This window comes from Plecotus auritus (assembly GCF_963455305.1).
Source record: "Plecotus auritus genome assembly, chromosome: 8".
Classification (NCBI taxonomy): domain Eukaryota; kingdom Metazoa; phylum Chordata; class Mammalia; order Chiroptera; family Vespertilionidae; genus Plecotus; species Plecotus auritus.
In genome coordinates this window covers 61,758,501-61,774,709 of record NC_137782.1, presented here as the reverse complement: position 1 = coordinate 61,774,709, position 16,209 = coordinate 61,758,501, and the positions used below count along the sequence as shown (strand labels likewise).

General features: G+C 40.4%; 1 protein-coding gene across 2 annotated transcripts in view; it reads right to left on the bottom strand.

The window, feature by feature from the left end:
- Window positions 1–16,209, bottom strand: part of NCOA6 (nuclear receptor coactivator 6) — a 103,051-nt gene that overhangs the window by 49,737 nt on the left and 37,105 nt on the right. For both annotated transcript variants that reach the window (XM_080684285.1, XM_080684286.1), the window contains exons 4-5: window positions 11,273–11,554; window positions 7,785–7,940 (exon numbers count right to left, since the gene is read on the bottom strand). In XM_080684285.1, coding sequence (XP_080540411.1) covers window positions 7,785–7,940; window positions 11,273–11,507 — 391 coding nt within the window. In that variant the 5' untranslated portion in view covers window positions 11,508–11,554. The remainder of the gene's footprint in view (window positions 1–7,784; window positions 7,941–11,272; window positions 11,555–16,209) is intronic.

The window sequence follows — 16,209 nt, the reverse complement described above, 5'->3', positions numbered from 1 at the left end:
GAGGGCTCAATCCCCAGTAGGGGCTGTGGAGGAGGCAGCAGATGGATGTTTCTCTTCCTTTCCATTCCTCTCTAAAATCAATCAATCAACCAATCAATTAATAAGTTTTGGGGTGCTTCACGCCTTTAAAATTTTAACTGCTGTTACTCTGGAGAACAGCACCATCTTGTGGACAAATAAAAGTATAGCTGGCCTGTGGCTGAGGAGTTGAAAGTTTTCATTCACTCAAGTCTTTCCTTACAGAATCAGATGATAAAGAAGGAAGCTAATGAAAAAAAAAAAAAAAAAAAAGGATCCTAATGAGAGCACAACAGTTTCCTCTGTCTTGTCAGTGATGTACGTTAGTTTTCTGTTTTAACCAGGCAGGTTGGTTAGTCACAGGGAACAAATCACCAGCCCAGCCGGTGTAGCTCAGGGGTTGAGCGTCGACCTATGAACCAGGAGGTCATGGTTCAATTCCTGGTCAGGGCACATGCCCATGTTGTAAGCTCAATTCCCAGTAGGGGGAGTGCAGGAGGCAGGCCGATCCATGATTCTCTCTCATCATGGATGTTTCTCTCTCTCCCTCTCCCTTCCTCCCTCTGAAATCAATAAAAATATAATTTTAAAAAAAAAGAGAGAGAGAGAGAGACCAATTACCAGGGGCTACAAAGATGCTCTAAGTTGCCTATGGGAGTTAGGAATAAAAGAGAAAAATATAGATCTTGAGCGTTTCCAATAAAGGGAAAGGACTATTAATATATCAATCCTGCTAGGACATCCTAAGCAGAAAAAGTACTGTTCTTAAAATGGACATCAGATCATGTCATTTCTCCACTTAAAACTACTCCATTTCTTTTCACTGCTTTAGAAATGCAAGTCAAACTTCTTAATAGGGTCTACAATGCCTCTAATGATCTATTTAGCCCAATGCTGCTCAACAGAAATATAATATAAGCAACACATGTAATTTACAATTTTCTAGACGCTGCAGTAAAAATAAACTGAAGTTAACTGCAATATACTTATTAACCCAATACATGTAACATATTATTTCAACATACAATTAATATAAAAATTATTAATGAGATACCTTACATTCTTTTGGGAGAGAGCTAAGTCTTCAAAATCTAGTATGTATTTTACACTTAAAGCACATTTCCAGTGCTCAATATCCACATATGGCTTGTGACTATTATACTGGACAGCCCAGATGTGGCCCTTGCCTATGTCTCTAACCTCAAAAACTTATGCTATTTTCTCCTTCAATAAAAAGGATTCAGCCTTTGTGGCATTTTTTTTAGTTTCTTGGGTACACAAACCTGCTTCTTACCTCAAGATCTTCGAGAATGTTGCTCCCTCTGCCTAGGTCTCCTGCACTATTCTCACATTAAGTCAATGCCTCAATTTTCACGTAATCTTAAGTGTCACAGGCCCAGAAAGGCCTCCTCTAACCATCTTATCCAATGTTATGTCACCCTATCAGAACATCCTGCTATTTCTTCAGAGCACATCCCATGTAAATACTTATTTACTTGCTTTCTTGTCTGCATCCCCATCACTATGCAAAGGTAACCATAAGTCTGTCCTAGTTCCTTTATATCTGTTGTCTCAGGATAGTTATTTTACTCTCAAAGGTGATAACTTATAAGTCCCCCCTAGTTATGCCCTTTATATACACAGAACAGTGCCTGGCACATGGTAGGTACTCATTAGCTATTTACTGACTATATGATGAAGAGTCATCTTATAACCTTACAAAGAATTATAGGCATTTTTCTAGATGATAAATGCATTCCTGGAAAACCTCCCATTCTATAAAATATCACACTGAAAATAACAGGTTTTAGTAGAAAAACATTGTTGGGGCAAACTCAAAACTCATGCAGCTCTGTAACCAGAGCTCTAACAAAAACAAAAATTGGTAGAGATAACATGCCCCAAAACACTAGAGTGGAAATGCCTGGTGGAAGGTGCTAAGATAATGCAGATGCAGTGGTGCTCTGAGCCAGTGGGACTGCCATTAAGGCAGGCACAGGAGGAAATGAAACTTGTCACAAGCCGAGAGCCATGGAATGCTGGGGGGTGCACTTCTGAGGAACATACTTAAGTGTAAGTTCTCATTTTTAATTTTCTTAAAATAAAGCTGAAAGGACTTCCACCTAAGCAGCAGCTGAACTAAAGGCTCCCCCCAGCTCCCTTATGGATATTTATCCTTCTAGTCCCACTATTCTAGTTCACCTGCCCAGAAACAATCACATGTGAATAAACACAATTTCCACATTATACTGCTATTATTCCCCTAACTGCCAATTACATGTAACTACTGCTAAGTTTTATTTTATTATTTTATTTTATTTTTTTTAATATATTTTATTGATTTTTTACAGAGAGGAAGGGAGAGGGATAGAGAGTTAGACACATCGATGAGAGAGAAACATCGATCAGCCGCCTCCTGCACACCCCGTACTGGGGATGTGCCCGCAACCAAGGTACATGCCCTTGACCGGAATCAAACCTGGGACCCTTGAGTCCGCAGGCCGATGCTCTATCCACTGAGCCAAACCGGTTAGGGCTGCTAAGTTTTATTAAAAACAAACAAGGACAACCAAGATGGCGGCATAGGTAAACACCTGAACTTGCTGCCGCACACAACCACATCAAAACTACAACTAAAAGACAAAACGAATATCACCCAGAACCACGGGAAGGCTGGCTGAGTGGAAATTCTACAACTAGAAGGCAAGAGAAAAGTGCACTGAGTCCGGTAGGAGATGCGGAGGTGTGGAAGTGTGGAGGTACGGAGGTGTGTGAAAGAGGCTGGCAACTGGGTACGCTGTTGTCTTTTTCAATCGGGAGGGAGATACAAGCTCCCGACTGCTCTGAACTCTAGTTCCGGGTGAGACTCTGGGGACCCAGACTCATACCTCATATGGAGAGAAAATGGACTGTCTGGCATCAGGCCAGAACGCAAGGGCAGCTTTCTCTCAGAGGAGCTTGCAGCAATCATTGTTCCTGCACGGTGCCACAGGACACAGAGACCCGGGAGCCTCTTAGGGGCAGGGCTGACGGACAGCCATTGCTGTTTGCTCCACCCTGGTGATTCCCTGAGACCCCGCCCCACCCAATTTACAACCCCACCCAAACTGTGCGCAGAAGCTTTTGCATTATGAATGGCCTGGCCTTTTGCAATTTAACAAACTGCAGCTGGGTCAGAGAGCCCCAGAGCTTCCAAAAGAAGGCCCAAGGCTCCAGAGCAGCTTGCATTGCTTCACATCTGGGCCTCATCTGGGCACCTCCAAACCCCAAACGAAGAGGAGGAATCTGCAGATCTCTCTGTAGCTCCTGCTGGTTGGCCTCAGGCAGTGGCTGACTTTGCACCTCCTTGGAGACCCAAGAGCCAGGGTACCCAGTGGTCAGAGTGAGATCATCCAGATTACAACTCTTCACATCCATAAGAGACACACTCAGGGGCAGAATGAGTGAGCGCCAAAGCCACTGAAGCAAGTCCTGCCCCATAAGGGTGTCTCCAGCACAAAAGTTCTCCCAATGTAGACACAACTGGTCCTCACAGCCAATTGGCCTGGAGGTCAATTCTTCCCAGTGATACCAACAGCAATCAAGGCTTAACTACAACAAGACTGTGCACACAGCCCACAAAGGGGTGCACCAAGAGTGTCCACCTCAGGTAACTGGGGAGGCTGAGCCACTAGGCCCTATAGGACACCTAGCATACAAAGCCACTCTATCAACACAGGGAAGTAGCCAAAATGCGGAGACAAAGAAACAGGTCATAAATGAAAGAAATGGAGGAAAGCAAACGAATGGATATAGAGTTCAAAATCATGGTTATAAGGTGACTCAAGAATCTTATAGAAACCTCCAAGAAATATAGTGAGACCCTCAAGGATATGAAAACAGACCAATTAGAAATTAAGCATACACTGACTGAAATAAAGAATAATATACAGAGATCCAAAAGCAGACTAGAGGATCCCAAGAATCAAATCAAAGATTTGAAATACGAAGAGGCAAAAAACACCCAACCGGAAAAACAAAAAGCAAAGAGAATCCAAAAATATGAAGATAGTGCAAGGACAACTTCAAGCATACCAACATTTGCATTATGGGGGTGCCAGAAGAAGAGAGAGAGCAAGATACTGAAAACCTATTTGAAGAAATAATAACAAAAAACTTCCCCCACCAGGTGAAAGAAATAGACTTACAAGTCCAGGAAGCGCAGAGAATTCCAAACAAAAGGAATCCAAAGAGGACCATACCAAGACACATCATAATTAAAATGCCAAGGGCAAAGGACAAAGAGAGAATCCTAAAAGCAGCAAGAGAAAAACAGTTACCTACAAGGGAGTACCCATACGACTGTCAGCTGATTTCTTAACAGAAGCTATGCAGGTCAGAAGGGAATGGCAAGAAATATTCAAAGTGATGAACAGCAAGAACCTACAACCAAGATTACTCTACCCAGCAAAGCTATCATTCAGAATTGAAGGTCAGATAAAGAGCTTTGCAGATAAGAAAAAGCTAAAGGAGTTCATCACCGCCAAACCAGCATTATATGAAATGCTGAAGGGTATTCTTTAAGAAGAGGAAGAAGAAGAAAAAGGTAAAGATAAAAATTATGAACAACAAAGTGACAATAAATACGTATCTGTCAACAAGTGAATCTAAAAATCAAGTGAATAAAAAATCTGATGAACAGAATAAACTGGTGAATATATTAGAATCAGGGGCATAGAAAGGAAGTGAACTGACAATTCTCGGGGGGAAGGGGATGTGGGGGGTGTGGGAAGAGACTGGACAAAAATCGTACACCTATGGACAAGGACAGTGGTGGGGGTAAGGGCATGGGGTGGGGTGGGAACTGGGTGGAGGGGGGTATGGGGGAAAAATGAGGAACAAATGTAATAATCTGAACAATAAAGATTAATAAAATAAAATAAAATAAAAATAACAAAAAAATAAATAAAAACAAACAACAAAAAACATGTGGAGCCCTAGCTGGTTTGGCTTAGTGGATAGAATGTCAGCCTGCGGAATGAAGGGTCCTGGGTTCGATTCTGCCTGGGTTGCGAGCTTGATCCCCAGTAGGGGACGTGCAGGAAGCAGCCAATCAATGATTCTCATCATTGATGTCTCTCTTTCTCTTTCCCTCTGAAATCAATAAAGACACATCTCAAAACACACACACATACACACACACACAAAAAACCCAACATGTAGAGAACACTACTGGCTCCCAAACTTACCTGTTAGGGGTCAGCTATCGCTTATGGGCCAAATCTAGCCTATTGCCTGTTTATTTAAATAAAGTGTTATTGGAACACAGCCTCGCTTATTCATTTACACATTGCCTATGGCTATTTTTGTGCTACAACAGTTGAGTTGTTGTGACAAAGTCAAAGAAATTTATTCTCTGGCCTTTTACAAAAAATGGTTGCAGACTTCTGCTTTAAATCACCATGAATTTACAGAAGGGTCACAAAATGCCCTCAAAAAGGATGTCCCCCCAATTCCCTGGCCAAAACTCAAAAAAGGGAAGGTACAAGGAGTGTTCTTCACTGGAGAACAGACTGTTCGGGGAACAACCTGTCCCTCCACCCTTGTAGCAGACACTACGACAGTGGCTACACCTCCCCTTACAATTTACAAAGGCATCAACTGACTACCAGTTTCACAAAAGCAACAGCTGCTGCCACCACTTTCCCTCCTTCCTGAGGAGTTCTCAGAGAATGTGGAGAGAGAAAGGAGATCCCCAGGGATACACGTTACCAAAAAGTTAAAGACCTTCTTTCTGTAATATGTGAATTTAATAATATCTAGAAATGTTATCTATTTTGCCTCTTTGCTGGTACTTACGTTTTAATGTATGGCTATAACAATAAAGAGGAGCCAGCATCTTACCCTTTTAAGAACTTGTAGGAAATAGGTCTGATTAAAAGAAACTGGTGTTTCCTTTCTCCAGTGGAAAACACTACCAAAAAAGCCCTTTTAACTCAGGTAAATAGGTAACAGAGACCACAAACATTTGGGGTTTTCACTTATGTGTTTCTTATAAAGAGTACATGTGCTTATGTGCTTATAAACAGTCAATATAGTGTTATTATATCCAATACTGGTTTTACTTTCACTCTTCCTAAAAATGCACTATATCCTAGATTGCTGTGAATTGATTTTACTTTCCTGAATCCTTTTAGACAACCCAAAGTTTTTCAAAATAAACTAGTTATTGTTTAAGTTACTATTCCTTCATTTATCAAATGATGTTAAACTCCACTTTTCTTTCTTTCTTTTAAAATGTTTTTATTGATGTTTGGAGAGAGGAAGGGAGAGGCAAAGAGACACTGATGTGAGAAACAATTGACCAGCTGCCTCCTGCACACCCCCTACAACCCAGGCAACAAGCCCTGACCAGGAATCGAATCATGACCTTCTGGTTCATAGGTTGACACTCAACCACTGAGCAACAATGACTAGGCTCAGCTGCTGAGGTTTTGTGGAGCATTTAGGTTCTAAGCAAGCACAGCGTCAGGAAGGCTTGGCCTACCAGTGGAAGGGAAGGCTGAAAACGTTGGTTGCCACCTGCCTGCATCAACATAAGAGGGAAGGAGATGGTTTTGGTTCACTGGGCACCTAAAGATAGAACCTCCTTTGTGCTTCCCCACACTTGGTACTTACACCTTTCAGAGGTTTATTTGCCTCACCAAGGTCATGAACTCCTTTTGATTTCATAAAAACAAGGACCATATTTTATTTAGCACTATATTCTGAGCGCTGAAACAAAGTGTTGCCATTATATATGTGCTTCCCTTGGTTTCATTTAACATATATCTACCAAAGAACCTAAAATATGTACAGTCAAGCAGCGATCCAACAGTAAGCCAAACAAGACATGCTCTCTATCCTACCTGAGCTTGCAGTCTATGGGGGAACAAAATAATCATCAAATAACTGCTCTAATGAAAGTGTGACCTGAGGGGGAAAAATCCAGACTTTTCTGAGTATACATAACAAAAAACTATGACTGTGTCAAGGAGTTCAAAAAATACATCCTCAAGAAGATGTAAGCTGATACTGGAAGGCTGAGGAGGTGTTTAAGGGAAAATGATAGGGAACAATATTCCATCAATGCCAAGGACCTGTGGCGGGAGAAAGAAATGCATATTCAAGGAACCAAAAGCAAGCTGGAAAGGCTGGAACACAGCAAAGAGGAGAGTTGTACAAGATAAGGCTGGATGAAAAGGTAGAGGTCAGACCATGCAAAGCCTGAGGTCATGATAAAGAGTCTGGTCTTTTGAACAATAGCAAGCCATAGCAGAGATTTAAGTTTAAACTGTGTGTGTTTATGTAGTATATTTTCATTTTGAAAAGATCACTCTGGCAAAGTATTTGAAAAATGAATACTACTACAAAAGAATTGTTTGGGGTCTCCTAATCTCTGTTAGGTAAGTAAAGATATAAAAACTAAGGCTTATTTGGTAGAAGGAAGCAACTGAAATTAGATATTCTTCAAAAGACAAATCAGTTTCTGGTCAGAATGCCAGTAAAATCAAAGTATGATAGGCCAACAGCCAAAATCAGACACGGGAATGGAGTCTGAGGCTACAGATGGTGCAGCATCAGGACCCAACTAGGGACTCAATTCCTCTTTATCCTAAGGTGCTACAATGTGAAGCACAGGTTACATAAGTTACTTGGCATTCTAAAACTGAAGAGGAGAGGATTAAATCAGCATAGGAAATCATGCCACATTCTGCTGTTGTTATGATTTGGGTCCAGATGGGCACCTTCAATCTGAACGGAGAGAATCCCCAGATCCCGAAGCTGCTGGTTGTTGCTCTGGGCCAGGATCCGTAGCCGCTCCGCTGCTTCTCGGGGGATGTTGAATGTCACACGCACACTATTCCAGGGCTCCACCTTCTGTACCTTTAGCTTGCTGGATTCTTGGTTGTGAAAGAAAGAGAATAATATTAGTAATCTTTTAGCCACTAGAAGACATGAAACAAACAAAAACAAAAAGATAAAAGAACTGGCAAAGCTCTAGCTTGGAGTAGCTAAGAAGCTTAGGCTTTGGTGTCAGACTTCAAATCTAATACTAACTTTGCCACCTAGCATCAGGGTGCCCATGAACAAGTTATTTGATCTTTCTGAAAATTACCTTTCTCTTCTTTAAAATCATGAAAAAAACTATTAGAGATTGTGAGTGCTAAATGAGATAATATGTCCCAAAAACCTAGTACAGGACCAACTACACCATAGCTACTGAATAAATGGAAAGCAGTAAAATAGAGTAAGGAATATGAGAGAAGAGAGAGGTTAAGTTTAAATTAATAGAATAATATCTATTCTGGACTCAGATTAATGTATGTGACCTGAGAAACTGAGAACATTTAAGTTTCCAATTTCAAGTAAGATTCTATAAAAATTCAATTGGCAGATATGCCAACTGTTGAATACGTACGAAGGAATCTGCAGCTTATTTAAAGAAACAGCACTATAAAAGTCACTAGTAAATTTACTTATAAAAAGGTTACACAAAAAAAGGAAAAATAAGAAAAAAGGTTAAGCAATTTTACCACTTCAAATAAAATACCTGAAATTTTAATACTCATATTTAAATATTCACTGAGCATCCCTATGGAAGATAATTATAGAGACAGAGAGCAAACATATCTTATAATGTCCTATAAATGTTTCAATTTAAGGGGGGCTTAAGTCTTGATTCTTTATGTCTTTGATTTTTAAATCTTTACCTACTTTAAATAAGAGTACAATTTCTACTGAAGCACATGAAACTGAGGGGGAAAAAACATAAATTTGACAACCAAGCTTCAGTTAGGAAATAAAAACATTACATTTCAGCAAGTCTGAAAAATCAATGCAAACTTCAGGACATGTTTTTAAAAGAAGATATAAAAATTAACTAATTGAGGAGGTAATATTGTTTGTAATTATATTTTACAGATGGAAAAACAAATCCCAGGACCAGTTAGCAGACTAAAAAGCTTTTTTTTTTTTTTTCAACAACGCCAGACAAAATAATTTTCCCTTTTGTTAAAACTCGGCTAAGTTAAATCTTTTGTATCCTCTACTCAGTTATACATTTCAATATTAAGAAAATGGTCTTGCTCTAGCTAGTTTGGCTCAGTGGATGGAGCGTCGACCTGCAGGTTCAATTCCAGTCAAGGGCACATATCTTGGTTACAGGCTTCTCCCTGGCCTGGGTCCTGGTCAGCACTCATGCAGGAGGCAACCAATCAATGTGTTTCTCTCACATCAATGTTTCTCTGTCTTTCCCTCTCTCTTCCACTCTCCCCAAAAAAAATCAATGGAAAAAGATCCTCGGGCGAGGACTAAAAAAAAAAGGAAAATGGACTTGTGGGCATATCTGTTCTCAAAATAAGAAATATCCATGGATAGGGGAAAGTGCCTACATGTTGCCTAAAGCCCCTGCCAACTCCAAAACCATTATACATTGAGAGTTAACTTTCCCAGACATAAAGTTCACTTGTTCTAATGTGGGGAAAAGAGATCACTTGCTAAGAGCAGTGAGATAATACAATCGCAGAAATTTAGAAAGAATTAGGCAATATTTAGTTCAAGTCTATTTTACAGGCAAGAAAACTGAAGCCCAGAAAGGCTAAGTGATTGGCCCATGATCCTGTGGCTACCTGGCAGCATCAGAGATGGCATTAAAATTCTGCTCTGATTCTCAGGTCAATTTCCTTTCCATGACACTTATGCCTCCAAATAGCAAAAGGCAGGAAGCTTGGGATCCTGTTTCCACAGAGTACAGATGCTACAGGGCTTCTTCCTAATCTGAAGAGTATTGGAATCTTATATGTGGTCTAGACAAACATCAAATAGGCTATGACATTATCTACTTGTGATTTGGTTTCAGAAAAATCCTTGTCTATATGTAGCTACATTTTGTCAAAAGTTTTTAAAAGTTCCATCATATTTGAGAAGATATGACTTAAAATACATGTTTGCACCAAGAATATAATCTAATAACTGCATAGGTCAGGGTTTGGTAATTTGTTTAAAAGCCATGAAAAAAATGACTCAGCTATTTAAAAACAAGGGAAAAAATGTGGGTAATTAAGAGCAATGAGCAAGTTCAGGTCCAGCTGGGCCCTTATAAAATGATATATTATGATTATGGTGACAATGATGGTAATAACTGCAACTTTAACACAAAATCTCTAATACTATGCTAAATAATACATTAACTATAAAAAAATCTTACACAACACACTAAAAAAGTCTTGAAGAAAAAAAAAAAAGCAGCTTCCCTTCTGACATCAAATCTCAAAAGAAAAAAACCCCATGCCTAAAAAAAGCTAATGAGCATTTGATCAAATCAAGATTTGTGATAGAAAGATAAAACCTAGACTTTGCACTATGTCTGAAGGGATTAGATAACTGTCCAACCAAGAAAGATGGAGAACATCTGAAGTAAGATTCAAAAACACAAATGAGGGGAAGGGGGTCAATCAGGGAAAAAGGAGACATATGTAATACTTCAAACAAACAAACAAATAAATAAAAAATAAAGTGCAAAATTGCCAAAAAAAACCCACACACACACAAATGGCCACAAGACCAAGACAGGTAATCTAAATGTGTGAAAAGATCAGATGCAAATTGTGGTGAGGTGAGGGGCTGCCTTTGGTGCTATTCAGCATCATCTGGGGCAGAGGGAGAGCTCAAAGCTATCAGATCTTTCCATTTTTACAGACAAATGCAAAATATGGATTTTCATGTAAATATTTAAAATTTTAAAGCATTGGCAATGAAACTCAGACATTAAAAAATTAAAAAACAAAACAAAACAAAAAAATGAAAGTGGGCCATAACATGTGGCTGATGGCTGGATTCAGTATCCTCTGATCTAAAGTTTAAGAAAACAAATTTCAAGCATACCTTAAGTAGATCCATGGAGTGAAAGACTTAAAGATCCAGTCTAAATTCTTCATTTTATACATAAGGCCAGAGAGTTAGAAACAAAAAATATATTTGGGTTTTAAGACTTACTCCTATCCACTAGAGCAGGTTATTTACGTATTGCTATGTTAAGTTCAATTCCTCCATGAACTTAAAAGAAACACAATAGCATTTCTTAAAAAAAGAAAAAAAGAAAAAAAATCTAAAATTCCAACTTTACAATTAAAATGAGTCTTTCAAACCAGTACAGCAAAATTTACATTGTAAAACTCAAGATAGTTACAGAAGGGCAAATACTTAGAAGGCAAAAGTAATTAAAGCAAATTACCCATGTGTAACAAATTGGGCACATTCTCCAATATTGTGTCCAATTTCCATTTGAAGTCTTTATCATCTATATTTCCTTTGAAGGCCACAAAGATTGTGGAATCCTCCAAAATACTATCACTTTTTGTGTCATCATCTTCTAGTCCAGAGTCAAAATCCATCTCTGAGTCTTCCATTGTTGATGAACACAAGGAAGTATAGATGTCTTCTAAATTTGGAAGGTCATCCAAAACCATGGTGAATATTATTCCAGAAGCATGTGCCAAGTGGACAAAAAGAAAACCTTTGAAAAGAAAATACAGAAAAAGCATGGTAATGCATAATTATATAATCAACAATGAAGAATCCATAGTACTTTTTATTTTACATATATGTCTATTATGTTATACTAGAGGCCCGGTGCACGAAATTTGTGCACTGGAGGAAGGGGGTCCCTCAGCCCAGCCTGCGCCCTCTCACAGTCCAGAACCCCTCAGGGAATGTCCACCTGCCAGCTTAGGCCCGATCCTTAGGGGATCGGGCCTAAGCTGGCAGTCAGACATCCCTCTGGCAGCCCGGGAGCCCTCAGGGAATGTCCGATTGATGGCTTAGGCCAGTCAGACTCTTTAATGCTGCCGAGGAGGCGGGAGAGGCTCCCACCACTGCCGCTGCACTAGCAGCTGTCAACCTGGCTTGTGGCTGAGTGGAGCTCCCCCTGTGGGAGCACTCTGACCACCAGGGAGCAGCTCCTGCATTGAGCATCTGCCCCTTGGTGGTCAGTGAGCGTCATAGCGACAAGTCGTTCCCAATCGTTCCGCCATTAGGGTCAATTTGCATATTACCCTTTTATTATATAGGATGCTACCTCTTTGTAAGTCTAGAGTATGGGGAGCAGGGAACAAGAGATCATAAGAAAATAAAACAAGTATTTTTTGAGAATTTATATAAGCCTTTGGTTGACCCCACAACATAAGGAGCTCCCCAAGACTTACCTTACTCCTGTCCTGACAAAAGTTTCTGAGAAGCCAAAGTTTCTAAAGCCCTCCTCTTTTGCTCAGTGGATAGAGCGTTGGCCTATGGACTGAAGGGTCCCGGGTTTGATTCCCATCAAGGGCACGTACCTCAGTTGCAGGCTCCTCCCCAGACCGGTCACTAGTCGGGGCACAGGCAGGAGGCAACCGATAACCAATCGATGTGTTTCTCTCACATCAATACTTCTGTCTTTCCCTCTCTCTAAAAATCAATGGATAGAAACCAAGATGGCGGCATAGGTAAGCACCTAAACTGCTGCCTCGCACAACAATTTCAAAACTACCACTAAAAGACAGAACGGACACCATCCAGAACCACAGGAAAGCTGGCTGAGTGGAAATTCTACAATTAGAAGGAAAGAGAAAAGCTCACAGAGAATTGGAGGTACAGCAAAGGGTCTTTGTGCACGCAGAGAGGAAGGGCGACTGAGAGCCTGGCTGACTTTCTTTGGCGGGAGGGGGAAGGAAGCCCCCGACTGTACTGAACCCCAGTTCCGACTACACTGAACCCCAGATCCGGGTGAAACCCCGTGGACCCAGGCTCATACAGGGGGAGTCTGGACTGTCAGGTAGAGAGAAAGGCACCCAGAGACTCGGAGACCCGGTCGAGACCCGGGGGAGCCCCGGCCGGTAGGGGTCTGGAGGCGCGCGTGCCAGTGTGCACAAAGACTGCGGAGGTTGCCACAGACTTTCCCTAGCAGAAGGGAGTCAGTTCCAGGCAAGCCCCTGGGGACCCACGCTCTTGCGGGGGGAATCTGGACACTTGGGCGGAGACTCGGGAGCCGGGGAAGGCAGAGGTCTGGGGGCACGCGCGCAAGGGCAAGGCTAACGGGAAGCCAAGACTGTCTGCTCCGCCCTGAGACTCGACCCCATCCAAGCTGAGCAAAGAGGCTTTTGCAATTTGGCAAGTCTAATCCTATAAGGCTGTCTCCAGCACCAAACTTCTCCCAACGTAGACACAGCTGATCCTCACAGCCAACTGGCCTGCAGGTCAATTCCTCCCAGTGATACCAACAACAATCAAGACTTAACACACAGGGCTGTACACACAGTCCACAAAGGAGTGCACCAAGAGTGTCCACCTCAGGTTAACTGGGAAGGCCGACCCACTGGGCCATATAGGAAACCTAGCACACAAAGCTACCCTACCAACTCAGGGAAGCAGTGAAAATGTGGTGACAAAGAAACAGATCACAAATGAAAGAAATGGAGGAAAACAAACGACTGGATATAGAATTAAAAGCCACGGTTATAAGGCTTTTCAAGAATATCCTAGCCGAAACCGGTTTGGCTCAGTGGATAGAGCGTCGGCCTGCGGACTGAAGGGTCCCGGGTTCGATTCCGGTCAAGGGCACGTGCCTTGGTTGCGGGCACATCCCCAGTAGGGGGTGTGCAGGAGGCAGCTGATCGATGTTTCTCTCTCATCGATGTTTCTAGCTCTCTATCCCTCTTCCTTCCTCTCTGTAAAAAAAAAAATCAATAAAAATATATTTAAAAAAAAAAAAAGAATATCCTAGAAAAGGCCGATAAATATAACGAGACCCTCGAAGATGTGAAAAAGGACCAACTAGAAATTAAACATACACTGACTGAAATAAAAAATATTATACAGAGACCCAACAACAGACTAGAGGAACACAAGAATCAAGTCAAAGATTTGAAATACAAAGAAGCAAAAAACACTCAACCGAAAAAGCAAAAAGAAAAAAAAATCCAAAAAGTTGAAGATAATGTAAGAAGCCTCTGGGACAACTTCAAGCATACCAACATCAGAATTATGGGGGTGCCAGAAGAAGAGAGAGAGCAAGATACTAAAAACCTATTTGAAGAAATAATGACTGAAAACTTCCTCCACCTGGTGAAAGAAATAGACTTACAAGTCCAGGAAGCGCACAGAACCCCAAACAAAAGGAATCCAAAGAGGACCACACCAAGACACATCATAATTAAAATGCCAAGAGCAAAAGACAAAGAGAGAATATTAAAAGCAGCAAGAGAAAAACAGTTAATTACCTACAAGGGAGCACCCATACGACTGTCAGCTGATTTCTCAACAGAAACTATGCAGGCCAGATGGGAGTGGCAAGAAATTTTCAAAGTGATGAATAGCAAGAACCTACAACCAAGATTACTCTACCCAGCAAAGCTATCATTCAGAACTGAAGGGCAGATAAAGAGCTTCACAGATAAGAAAAAGCTAAAGGAGTTCATCAATACCAAACCAGTATTATATGAAATGCTGAAAGGTATTCTTAAAGAAGAGGAAGAAGAAAAAGGTAAAGATAAAAATTATGAACAACAAATATATATCTATCAACAAGTGAACCTAAAAATCAAGTGAATTAAAAACCTGAGGAACAGAATAAACTGGTGAATATAACAGAATCAGGGGCATAGAAAAGGAGTGGACTAATAATTCTCAGGGGGAAAGGGGTATGGGGGGTTCAGGAAGAGACTGGACAAAAATCATACACCTATGGATGAGGACAGTGTGGGGGAGGTAAGGGCAGAAGGTGGGGTGGGAACCGGGTGGAGGGGAGCTATGGGGGGAAAAAGGAGAAACAATTATAATAATCTGAATAAAGATTTATTTTAAAAAAATCAATGGAAAAATATCCTTGGGTGAGGATTAAAAAAAAATTCTTATGTAAACTATAATTATAACTATGTTTTCTTTTTTAGGATGGATAAGAAAAAAGGACTGAAAATCAATACACTAAAATGCAAACAATAATTATGCTAGGATAAATATTACAGCTAAATGTGCTGTAATATGGTCATATTATTTGAATAAATGGAAAAATGTATTAACTTTTGTTTTTTGAAATAGTCAATAAACTTCAAGAGCAAATGCTTTTCAAAAATGAATCTAAGCAATCTTATGGGGGAGGAGGGGAAGTCCTATGTTATAAGTAAATATGGGGGGAAATTTTGACATTTGATCAGAGCACCTTATAGTTTGGTATTGTAATTATTAATAAGGAACAGTGTGATCTGGGTGGTTAAGAAACAACAGCATTCAGAAAATCCTTTAGAAATACCACTGCCCTTAGTCAACTGCCATCTGCATTTTACAGAGTTTAAAGAACTTTAAAGGTAAATAAACAAAGCTTAAAGAGATTTTTAGGGCTTAAAAGCTGCTGCTCAACAAGAAAAAGTGATTGCTTAAACTGCATGAAAAACAGTAGCTATTTAGCAGCTGTTCCAAAGTTGAAACAACTGTAATAAGAGAATTTAAAATTTAAGAAACGTTTTCCAAAAGAACCTTTAATTGGAAAGAAGGAAACCAACTAAAAAACCTGGACTTTGACAGTCTTCTAAAGAGGTCACTGGTCATGGTATAAGGCTGTGTATCAAGATTTGAAAAACTCTCTATTGGCAGACACACAAGTCAGCTAATTTAAATTCAGGAATTACCAGTTTAACAGTACCTATGGGGCACTACACAAGTGCTTAAAAAAACACGAAACTGAAAGACAGTCTATGAAAAAAATTGTTGACCTTCCTTCCAGAAAAACTTTTTAAAGTAACTTCTTTTAGATAACTTCATTGAGAAGATTCCACTTAAAATCTATTAATAATTCATATCAAAATAATGACTAATCTTTGAGTTTGAAATGCAGTTCAGCAATTGACCCTTAGGGAGAGAAAACAGATTATAGCTATCTCAAGAGACTCATTTGGACCCTTACAGTTATCTATCAAAAGATAATATGTTCGCCCTAACCAGTTTGGCTCAGTGGATAGAGTGTCGGACTGCAGACTCAAGGGTCCCAGGTTCGATTCTGGTCAAGGGCATGTACCTTGGTTGCGGGCACATCCCCAGTAGGGGGTGTGCAGGAGGCAGCTGATTGATGTTTCTCTCTCATCGATGTTTCTAACTCTCTATCCCTCTCCCTTCCTCTCTGTAAAAAATCAATAAAATATA